This window comes from Mobula hypostoma, chromosome 6, assembly GCF_963921235.1.
Source record: "Mobula hypostoma chromosome 6, sMobHyp1.1, whole genome shotgun sequence".
NCBI classification, from domain to species: Eukaryota; Metazoa; Chordata; class Chondrichthyes; order Myliobatiformes; family Myliobatidae; genus Mobula; species Mobula hypostoma.
Genome location: NC_086102.1, coordinates 153,290,277 through 153,302,778, shown reverse-complemented (window position 1 = coordinate 153,302,778; position 12,502 = coordinate 153,290,277). Strand labels below are relative to the sequence as shown.

Sequence of the window (12,502 nt, the reverse complement as noted above, 5' to 3'; positions counted from 1 at the left end):
TTTTTTTTATAGGATATGATGAATAAACAGGAATAGGATACTAGGATGGTCAAAGATGGGAGGGTGAAGTGTGTGTGTGTGTGTGTGTGTGTGTGTGTGTGTGTGTGTGTGTGTGTGTGTGTGTGTGTGTGTGATTGGGTGAAGGGATTTAGAATGTATGTCTAGTGCACATTCTGGAGCAGAGGGTGGCGGTAATGCACCATTAAGCTGGATGCCAACCACCGTAAAACAAGATACAGACAGACAGACAGATTCCACCATTCAAAATGCTGGAGGAACTCAGCAAGTCAGGGGGCCTCTATAGAGGTAAATAGACAGTCTATGTTTCTCACCAAGACCGTTCATCAAGACCTGATGACAAACTTCACCGGCAGAATTTCACCCCCTTTTTACAATGCACCTTAACACCTGCCACATTTTTGCAGAATTTAAAGAACAGACAGAAAATAATCTGATTTCCTTCTCCTATCCAGCTCTTCGATATTGAAAACCTCTGGTTTATGCTCAAAACTGCAGTGGAATTCAGAGGAACATTGTATAATATTACACAACAACACCATTTGCCCAGTTAAGTAAGTAGATATTATTTCTGTCAAGATCTGGGACAGATGAAACCAGCTAACTTTTTGAGAGGGAGGGGGACAGAAATAAAGGGATAAAAGGAAAGGAGAGAAGAGAGGGGAGAGAACAAGTAAAAGAAAGGGCTTGAGAGAGAATGTGTGAACCACTATCCAATCTGTTGTCAGAGTAGCTTGTAATATAGTCAGTGGTGTCCTCATATACACATGATAGAGCAAAAGGAATGCAGGTGCTGATATTTCAGTCAAATGGATGGTGTGCAGTGGACTTGCAGGTCTGTTTGGACCACTTCTTAACAAAAAACATAACTATGAGTATTGAGATCTTTCTTTCACACACTGTTTAAAGTATATTTAACACAAGAGATTATGCAGATACTGGAAATCCAGAGTAACACATACAAATGCGGGAAGAGCTCAGCAGGTTGGGTGGTATCTATGGATAGGAATAAAGAGTCAAAGCTTTGGGCCAACACCTTTCATCAGGACTGGAAAGGAAGGACGAAGATGCTAGAATAACGTGGTGGGGGGGGGGGGGAGGAGGGCAAGCTAGGTGATAGGTGAAGCCAGGAGGGTGGAAGAGGGCAATGAAGAAAGAAACTGAGAGGCAGTAGGTGGAAAAGACAAAGGGCTGAAGGAGGAATCCGATAGGGAAGGGGTAGAACATGGAAGAAAAGAAAGGAAGAGAGGCACCGGGGAAGATTATAGGCAGGTGAAGAGAAGCGATAAGAGCAGAAAGTGGGGAATTAAAGAAGAGAAAGGGGAGGGGCAAAGAAACTGGAATTTGGGTCTACGTCAGGTCTCAGCATTGTAGAGGAGGCCACACTGGATACAGGAGACAATTCCAACAGATTCCTAGGTGAAGTGTTGCCTCTTCTGGAAGGATGGTTTGGGGCCTTGAATGGAGGTGAGGGAGAAGGAGAGTGGCCAGGTGTAGCACCTCTTCCACTTGCAGGTGTAGTACCAGGAGAGAGGTTAGTGCGGAGGGATGAATAGACAAGAAAGTCACGGAGGGTGCAATCCCTGCAGAAAGCGGAGGGCAGGGGTAGATAAAGATGTGTTTGGTGGCAGGGTCCTGCTAAGGTGCCAGAAGTTGCAGAGAAACTTTGAGTTATTCATTTCCATAGAAAGCACCTTACTTACTGGATCATTTCCAGCCCTCAATTTCTAAATAACAGATTCAGCAAATTTCTCCCTACTCCCCTACACCGCCCAGCATTTCCAGCCTCTAATAATATTGACTGTTAAATAGTGTGAAACCAGCCATGCCTTTTGCCCATTCTGTTCCAACATGCTCATAGTTATCACTGGAATGTTTGTCTGCAGAGTTCAAGGCAAATTGGATCTAGTGCTGTTTAACATGCAAACAAGGTTGTAGAAAACTGTTCAGTTTGTCAAATGTTAGCAGTTACACAATCCTGGTGATGACAGCAATGAAATATTGCAGCTTTTATTTCTTTCATGGTGGAATATGTGCATGAGCAGAAGTAGGTGGGAGGGGGGGAAAGAGAGGAGGGGTGAGAAGGAAGGTTGAGCCAGCAGGTAGCTGATGGGTGTAGCATGAATGTAAGGAAGGACAAGCCAATAACTGGGTACAAATGCAGACAGAGCAGAATTAAATTGTACCACAGAGGCAAAATTCAAAAAGGGCGAAGAATGCAGGACTGTATTTAAATGTGTGCAGCATTTGGGATAAGGTGGACAAACTCATGGCGCAATTAGAGATTGGTCACTATGACGTGGTAGGCGTCACTGAGCGTGGCTCAAAGAAGGCCATAGTTGGGAACTTAACATCGAAGATATACTTTGTATTGAAAGGGCAGGCAGGAAGGCATAGGTGTGGTGTGGCTCTGTTGACAAGCGATGGAATTACATCTTTAAAAAGAGGTGACACAGGGTCAGAGAGTGTTGAATCTTTGTGAGAATTAAGAAACTGCAAGGGTGAAAAAAAACATTATAGGAATCATAACAGCATCCGAACAGCAGCCAAGATGTGGGGTTGAAATTGCAAAAGGAGCTGGAAAAGGCATGTATTAAGGGTAATGTCACAATTGTAATGAAGGAACTTCAATGTGCAGGGGGAATGGAAAAAAATCAGGTTGGTGTCAGATCACAAGAGAGGGAATTGTTAAATGCCTATGAGATAACTTTTTAAGAGCAGCTTATGCTTGAGCCTACTTGGGGAAAGGCCATCTTAGATTGGGCATTGTGTATTAACCCAGATCTTATTAGAGAGATCAACGTAAAGGAACCCTTAGAAGGCAGCAACCATAATATGATTGAATTTATACTGCAATTGGAATAAAGCAAATTACAGAGGCATGAGCATGGAGCTTGCCCAGGTGGATTGGAAGAGGGTGCTGGTGGGGATGATGGCAGAGCAAAGTTTCTGGGAAGAGTTTAGAAAGCACAGGATGGATATGTCCAACAGAAGAAAAAGTTCTCAAATAGCAGGGGTAGACAACCGTGGCTGACAAAGGAAGTTAAGGACTGCATAAAAGCCAAGGAAAGTGCATCTCAGGTCACAAAAGTGATGAGAAGTTGGATGATTGGGAAGCCCTTAAAATCCAACAAAAGGCAACTAGAACAGCTACAAGATGAAATATGAGGGCAAACTAGCCAATAATGTAAAGCAGGATCCTAAAACATTTTTCAGTTGCAAACATTGTATATAAAGAGTAAAAGGGAGGAGGGAGTTGATATTGGACACTGGAAAATGATGCTGGTGAGAGGGAAGTAATGGGGGACAAAGAAATGGCAGATGAAATGAATGAGTACTTTGCATCAGTCTTCACTGTGGAAGACACTAGCAGTGGGACAGAGGTCCGTGAATGTCAGGGAGCAGCAGTGCGTGCCATTGCCATTATAAAGGAAAACGTGCCAGGCAAGCTCAAAGGTCTTAAGGTGGATAAGTCACCTGGACCAGATGGACTACATCCCAGTCCTGAGAGGGGTTGCTGAACAGATAACGGATGCATTGGTCATGATATTTCAAGAATGACTTGATTCTGGCATGGTCCCAGAGGTCTGGAAGATTGCAAGTGTCACTCCACTCTTTAAGGGAGGAAGGCAAAAGAAAGGAAATTATAGGCCAGTTAGCTTACCCTCAGTGGTTGGGAAAGTGTTGGAATCCATTATTAAGGACGAGAAACTTGGAGACTAATGATAAAATAAATCAAAGTCGGCATGGATTCTGTAAAGGGAAATCTTGCCTGACATATTTTTTGTCAGGATGAAGGGTCTCGGCCCGAAACGTTGACTGTACCTCTTCCTAGACATGCTGCCTGGCCTGCTGCGTTCACCAGCAACTTTGATGTGTGTTGATTGAATTTCCGTTTAGGAATCAGATGGCAGAGGGGAAGAAGCTGTTCCTGAATTGCTGAGTGTGTGCCTTCAGGCTTCTGTATCTCCTACCTGATGGTAACAGTTAGAAAAATGAGAAAAGGCATGCCCTGGGTGCTGAAGGCCTTTAATAATGGACACTGCCTTTCTGATTTAAGGGGCAAACCTTTTACAACAGAGGCAAGGATGAATTTATTTAGCCAGAGAGTAGTGAATCTGTGGAATGGTTTGCTGCAGACCACAATGGAGGCCAAGCCCATCAGTATATTTAAGGCGGAAGTTGATAGTTCCCTAATAGTTCCTATGGCGAGAAGACAGCAGTATGGGGTTGAGTGGGATCTGGGATCAGCCATGATGGAATGGTAGAACAGACTTGATGGGCTGAGCGGCCTAGAGAAATCTTGCCCTTTTCCTCCCAACTGTAAACTGCGATTCATTCTTCCTAATATCAGCAGCAAACATACAAGGACCATCTACAGAACTCCTTTGTCTTTTGTTCTAACAGAATCATAAATATATTTAAAATCTATTCATGTCCTTCAGCCCTCAAAGGACTGCCATGCAAACATGTTAAGTATTTATTTGCTTTTTGCAAAGACAATAGTCTGTATCATAACATGAAGAAAAGATGATTTTCTTACTCCGTTCCAGTTTCTGTGTCAACTGTTTGACAGGATTGAAAGTAGGTTGAATTGAATAATTAGATATTCATTGCAACCTGGAAAGTGGAACAAGCCAGAGACAAAAGAAGCAGTAATGCTAAAATCTGAAGCAAAATGCAATCTCCTCAAGGTCAGGTAGTATCCACGGAGGGAAATAGGTACGAGAGGCCCAATCCTCCCCACCATCGAGGACGTCTTCAAAAGGAGGTACCTCAAGAGGGTGGCATCCATCATTAAGGACACTCTCCACCTGGAACATGCCCTCTTCTCATTGCTAACACTGAGAAGGAGCTTAAAGATCCTCCCTCAATGTTTTATGAACAGCTTCTTTCTCTCCACCATTAGATTTCTGAATGGTCCATGAACACAACCCCACTATTCATCTTTTGCAGTATTTACTTATTGTAAGGGTGGGCAGGGTGGAAATAAGTCTCTACCAAAGGAGGTGTAAGGCACCCCTCCCCTCTGCTACCCTGCACCTGCTTAGTTAGCCGTGCCCACCCCCCGCCCCCCCCCGATCAGGGTCATGTGAAACCATGGGAACAGGTGGTGGATAGTCGTACAAGCAGCTGGTGCCTGGACAAGTGTTGGTTATGTGACCACTGACGCAAGGCAGACAATATCTGAAGAGTACTGATAAAGGCTGGGTTACCCATCTTGTAAAGACACTGCCCAGAAGGCAGCAATGACACACCACTTCTATAGAAAAATGTGCCAACAATCATGGTCGTCCAACCATAATCACCTACATCATATGACATGACACATAATGATAATGATTTATTGTAACAGTAATTTTAATGTATTGCACTGTACTGCAACCACAAAACAAATTTTTATAACATATTGTATGTCAATGAAAATAAACTTGATTCTGGGCAGTGGACATTTAGGGTGGAGACCGTTCATTTGGACTGAAAGATAGATGGGATGCAACCAGTAGAAAGAGGTGATTCGGGAGCTGGCAAGTAAAAGGTGGATCAGATGAGGACGGATGATAAACAGATGGAGGAGAGAAGAGAGGAAATCGCAATAGTGGCCGAGAAGACTTGGGGAGAAAATGTAACAAGCAGTACTCTATCAGGTACAAGGCTGTGTAAAAGCATTAGCTGTTCCTTACTCTGAAGATGTTGCCAGACCTGGTGAGCGCACCACGTTTCACACATAAATGGAAAGCTATCCCCGTCTATCATATAGGAATCTAGGTGCTCAGTAGAATAAAACTTGAAATTGCAACGGAGTTTTAGAATTATATTTAATGTAAATTAAATGAACAGATCAAATACACAAGCCACTTAAATTGCTGGTGTCAGTTAAGAACAAGACCAAGTTTGCCTCTTTCTCAAACCAGTGTCAAAGGCTGGCAGATGGGAATCAGGCAAATACAGAAGTTTGCAGAAATGAGGAACAGAAATGAGTACGGAAAGTAGTGGAGGTTCCTTGTGATGACAGACATCCAGGGCAGGGAAGACATAAGGATTTTTACCTTCACTGCATATTGAATCTTAACAACTGAACATACAGTAATAGCAAAGTACTTCTTCGATTCTCTTCCCCAGCTGCCACTCTCACTCAACAGGTTTGTTAGCTGAGCTCAAGTCAGCCCCTGGAAGAGCTTTATGCCAGGAAATTGAAATAAATATTCATCTTCTCATGAGACACCTTTAGCTGTAATAAAGGTCTTTGACTGCAAAAAGTTAACATTCCCCCCTTCCCATATGCACGCACCCCTGATAAACCTGTAGCAAGCCTGGGAGAAAAAGGCACTGCTTCACATTCTCTGTAGCCTTACCACCCACTAATCTAAACTGGGCTCAGGGCCCTAGGCAGTCTTTCTTACTTCCAAACAAGAAAATGGTCAGGCATCTGGGAAGAAGAAAAAATACCCACTTGCCAATACAATCACAGTAATCCTCAATCAGTTCCCCAGATGGTTTTGATTTATTCTGCTATTAAAGAGCACATTTACGCTTTTGTGTTCTTCCCCTCAGAGGCGAGCCTTCCTACCTCAAGATGACATCTGAACGGACCAAATCTCTGACCTGGTCAAAAGTGCTTACCTTCATTTTTCATTCCAGTTTAAAGTCTTCTGCCAGTACCTTGATCAAAGCCCAGTGCTTTATCTATAAAGAGTTCAGCATTGATCAAAGTTTGATTGTCCTGAAAATATCCAGTGTTGTTTCTCTGAACTCCTCACGGTATTCCTCATAAAGCAATTCTCCCAGTATGCTTCCAGACAAGCCCCTCCTGATTCAACTTAGTTTTTATAGTTTTTAAGGTGGCATATAAGAGACCCTCCAAACCCTTGTCTCGCAGGCTCCACCATCACCTCTTGAGTCCTCCATCGCCCTACCTTCCCTGAACACCCCAACCCTTCCCTCTCTTGTGCCACCACCAACTCTCTTCGCCACCTCCAATCCTTGCCTTATCTTTGCCATTCCCTCTATCCCTCCCCTTTCTGAGGCCGAATGTTCTGCACTCAGCAAGGGCCACACCTTTGTCCTTTTTCGCCCACAACTTGTGCGTTCCATGCCTGCCACAACACCAAGCTTTTTTTCCGTTGTCTATGTCTCAAGCCTACATCTTTGGTAGGAATTCTACACCCTGCACCAATGATCCCTTCCTAATCTCTAAACCTCCTTCTCTTCATGGAGGCCCACTCTGACTCTCTGCCGGCTCTGGATCTTCCCACCTTGAATTGCCAACGAGATAGCAACCATCTCAACTTCAGCACTCTTCTCCCTTACTCAAAACCTTAACTCTTCTGAACGCACGGCCATCCACTCTCTCCATCCCAATCCCAATCTTACCATCATCGTTAAGGGGGGTGCTGTTGTAATGGGGTGGACTGAACTCCGCCTTGCTGAGGCCAAGTAGCAACTCTCAGGCCCTTCCTCATACTGAATCCTTGAAGAGGACCTCACTCAGACCACCAGTAAACTGTCTCCACCACCATCACTGACTTCACCAACCCTGGAGAACTCCCATTCCACTGCCACCAAACTCATAAATCCCTTGCACTTCATTTCCCAATTCTACCTCCTACCCAAGATCCACAAACTTGACTGTCCAGATAGACCAATCAGCTTTGCCTGGCTCCTGCCCCATTAAACTAGTGTCTTCATACCTCGACTCCATTCTATCCCCCTTGGTTCGGGTCCTTCCTGAGACACTTCTGATGCTCTCAATCTCCTCTCTTGCTTTCAATTCCCTGGCCTCAACTGCCTCATTTTCACTATAGGTGTCCATTCCCTAGACACTTCTATCCCCCATCAAGAAGGTCTTAAAGATCTCTGCTTCTCTCTCAATAAAACAAGCAACCGGTTCCCCTCTACCACCACCACCTTCCTTCTGGCAGAACTGGTCCTCACCTTCAACTATGTTTCCTTCAGTTCCTCCAACATTTTAAAGACTTAAGGTGTAGTCATGGGCACCACCTATGCCTGCCTTTTCATTGGCAACGTAGAACAGTCCATGTTCCAAGCCTTCCCCAGTAATGCTCCCCAACTCTTCGTCCGCTACAGTGACAACTGCATTGGTGCTGCTTCATGCACCCATGCTGAGCTTGTCAATTTCATTAACTTTGCCTCCAACTTCCACCCTGCCCTTAAATTCATTCGGTCCATTTCTGACACATACCTCCCCTTTCTCAATCTCTCTGGTCTCCATCTCTAGAGGCAAGCTATCAACTGACATCTTTTATAGACCTACCGATTTTCATGGTTATGTTGACTATACCCCTTCCCAACCTGCCTCCTATAAAAATGTTATTCCCTTTTCCCAGTTCTTTCGTTCCTACCGCATCTGTTCCTAGGATGCACCTTTCCTTTCTAGGACATCAGGAATGCCCTCCTTCTTCAAAGAAAGGTGTCACCTTTCCTTCACCATTGATGCAACCTTCGCCCACATCTCTTTCATTTCCCGAACATCTGTGCTCACACCATCTTCCCGCTGCCTTAACAGTGATAGAGTTCTTCTTGTCCTAACCTACCATCCCACAAGCCTCCGCATCCAATGCATCATTCTCCGCAAAGGGATCCTACCACCAACATATCTTTATCTCCCCCCTCTCCACTTGCTGTAGGATCGCTCTCCCTCTGATCATTTTTCTATTAGTTCTTCCCCACCAGCCTACCACCCAGCACTTATCCGTGCAAGAAGCGCGACACCTGCCCATTCACCTCCTCCCTCACCTCCATGCAGGTCCTCAAACAATCCTTCCACATGACGCAACACTTCGCCTGCAAATCTGCTGGTGCTGCCTATCGTGTCCAGTGCTCCCAGTGGGCCTCCTCTACATTGATGAAACCCATTGCAAATTGGGGAGCTGCTTCACCGAACACCTCCACTCCATTTGTCAACAGCAGAACTTCCTGGTGACCAAACGGATCCCCATTCCAACATGTCGGTCCGTGGCCCTCCTCTGATGCCACAATGAGGCCATCCTCAGGGTGGAGGAGTAACGCCTTATATTCCATCTGGGTAGCCTCCAACTTGAAGGCATGAACATTGGTTTCTCCCTCCAGTTAAAAAATCCCTCCCCCCTCCCATTCCCCACTCTAGCTTCTTACCTCTTCTCACCAGACGACCATCCTCCCCAGGTTCCCTCCTCCTTCCCTTTCTCCTGTGGTCCACTCTCCTCTCCTATCAGATTCCTTCCTCTCCAGCCCTTTACCTCTCCTCCCCACCTGTCTTCACACATCACCTTCTAGTTGTCCACCTTCCTTTCACCCCACCTTTTTAATCTGGCATCTTCCCTCTTCTTTTCCAGTCCTGAAGAGTCTCATCCCAAAACGTGAGCTGCTAATTCATTTTCATAGACACTCCTGACCTGCTGACATCCCTAAGCATTTTGTGTGTGTTGCTTTCTGGGATTTTATGTTTTTAATTGATATTTAGCATTAAGTGGTGCCAAAATGCATTTATGTGTTGAAGATTCAGGTCCCATTTTCATTAAATACTGGATTTGTTTCTAAAAGTACGTGCATGACAACTTTTGCTCCTTCCTGAGTGACACCATTTTCATTTTCCCCAGTTATCTATTCTGCTTTACTTTTGTAAAAGGAAATGGAAGCACCGTATCTTAACATGGCAAAACAAGTAAAATGTAAATCCTAAATTCGAGTTGCACAAAAAGATACTGCACAATCTCCCATGTTATCAGTTTACTTCAGCTTTGAGGAGAAAATACAGTTAACTTTCTTAAATAGATGGAATATATATGCCTGGTGTCTTAAAATTATACCACTTGGTTTGCAAAGGTTCCTAATGATCATCATGAGTACCCAATGTATGTCAGAACATTATGCATGTACACACCTTAAATCCAACCACCAGGGGTCTATATTCAGCTCCATAAAATTATGAAGTCGTAAGATCGTTCTCCCACTCCCAAGTCACACCCAACAGCAGCTAAATTTAACTGCAGAAAATCTGCTTTTCGGTAATCTGATCAATAAATATAAATAGCACGTTTCTGATATTAATATGATTTCAGTTCATTGAAAACAAAGGCATTGAAGGGCATCTGGTGAATTTATGATACCGTTAAATCATAACCAATCAGGAAAGCTTTCTCCCCTCGCATCTGGTAAACATTCAGCATTATCAACTCACAGCATTTTAGACAATGGTTCAGAAATGAATCTTGGAAATAAGAATGGATCCACTAGGGTGGGCATTTAGTTTGCCTGAGGTCTACAAGAGGGTCATGAACAGTTTAGGATTGCAGACTCTCCTTCAAAGAAATTAACCATGTGAGATCAGCCGGAAGATACAAAGAAAAAAATAGCAGTTTAAATGCACTATTTCGCATACACCCTGCTAAATTAAAAAGTTGGGCAATGAAAATACTTTCCAAAATATCAAGTGTACCTTTAAGTATTTCACTTTGGAGCCGTTAAATAAAGAAAATGAATCTGATGTGAAGTACTGATTTTGAAAACAGACTACAAACCTGTGGCTATCCCCTCCTGTCCACCCCAGCAGTTTGGGCCTTTAATTCTATTTCCTCCCTGTTCTGTGATATTTGACATTTTTTAAAACCTTTAATTATTAATTTGTCCACTAAAATCAAGCAAAATCTTCAGAACTACCTAATGCTTGATGTGGAATTTACTTGGCAAGCATACTCTGCAATGACGTGATCGGTAATCTATTTCCCTGTGGCTATATAACATAGTGGAATAAATTAATCAGACAATTTATTTCATGGACCTTGGCTTGTGGAAAAGAATAGAAAACAGATTTTGGGATCATGGTATAATCCCTTCCCTCAGGGACATACAAAACTGAACTTCAAGTAGCTTAAGGCTTGCCTGTACTGTTAGGAAGCATTCAAACTTTAAGTGCTTATGATATGTTTTTAGTCAATATGTAAAACAATGATGTGGCGATCAAAGTGAAAAGGGTAGCTAACAATATATTTCAGTCACAAACCCTTGGAAGAGTTAATCAAACATCAGACTAACTTTCAGATTCAAAACTGCTTTAGTACTTCACAACTCTTGGGATAACTATTTATAGCTATCATTTATAAATCAGCAAATTTACATGTGATATGATTGGCAAACAAGAAACATATGAACATCTTTTCAATGACCCCTTCTGTTTATTCTTGCTGTTAATATGTTATACAGACACAACTCTTAGAAATTAACATAATAAAGCATTAAAACCACTTCATTAAAGAACTTGCATTAACTCATGAGAAATTAAGTTGCAACAGCCAAGTTAGCAAAGAAAACAACAAAATCCTAATTAGTTTACTAATTCACTTTTTTTGAAGATTAAAATAATTCTCCCAAATGTTCACTGTAAGAGGAAAATGTACAACTTTTATGTAGAAGTAGTTTAGTTCTTCTTGAATCTGTAATGGATGACATAATGCTGGAATTTCAAGATCTAAACATAAGCGCCTGGGCTGGATCAGATGCTGTCAGTGTAATATAAAACAAAAGCTAAATGCATATGTTCATTTATACAACATGGCAAACAAGCTATCTGCCTCCTAATCTGTCCCTTTGCGACTCAGGGGGCATCTGCATTACCAAGGGCAAGAAAAAAAAATTAGCAATGAGTTGCTGAGGGCCCCGCCTTGAAGGCTGTGAACTTTTGATGCTCACCGGGGTAAAGAATTGATAAGAACTTTCCTTAAAATAAATTCTTGGATTTTAACCAAGTGACTTTGCTGGTGTTCCACACTCTCATTTCCTTGCAAGATCAACTTTGTTTTGTCAGAAAAAGACTTGTTTTGCATTGAACAGGGATCTCAAAATGCAGCCTAAAGCAGTTTTATTTTACTGATTCTCATATTTTATAACGATGTGATTTGCAATGGTATGGAGCTTTGTATTATCTAATGATTTAGCAAAACAACACACATCTTCTAAACTTTCTCATCAAAACAGATTCTAAGTCAGGCAGTCTACTTCAAATAACATACTGAACAAAAGGAAAATGTCATGCCAATAAAACTACTAAAGCACCAGCCAGGACATAACTTACCGATATCTGAATCAATCTCCTGATTTTTAACCAGTCTTAATTGTATGAATGTTATGGCAAAGAGCAGCAAAGTTCCCATATGCACCAGGTTCCCCATGTCTAAACATCAGACAGAGGAGTCTGTGCAGATCTGTAGTGGAGTATCAGCAAACTAACATCAAATCAATTTGTTCCTCTTCCCTTTAGCACCAGGCCCAGCTGAAACACTGCAATGTTCCTTCAACTGGGAAAAATTTAAATGGGATAACTCTTGGCAACTCTCCTTTTCCTGCCTCTTCCCTGAAATGAGAGCCTCAGATTGGCCCTCTAATGTTCAGACTTCAAGTTGATTGATACCAGTTTCCCAAATGACACACCCACATTGTTAAACAGGGTAGCAGATGCTAATTATACTGGAAGTGTAGTTTTGAAAAT

At 42.8% G+C, this 12,502-nt stretch overlaps 1 protein-coding gene across 1 annotated transcript in view; it reads right to left on the bottom strand.

Moving 5' to 3' along the window:
* LOC134348514 (collagen alpha-2(V) chain-like) overlaps nt 1-12,297 on the bottom strand; it is a 296,032-nt gene extending 283,735 nt beyond the window's left edge. The window contains exon 1 of the mRNA XM_063052002.1: nt 12,089-12,297. Within this exon, the coding sequence (XP_062908072.1) occupies nt 12,089-12,185 (97 nt within the window). The 5' untranslated portion in view covers nt 12,186-12,297. The remainder of the gene's footprint in view (nt 1-12,088) is intronic.
* Nucleotides 12,298-12,502: the final 205 nt, after the last annotated feature.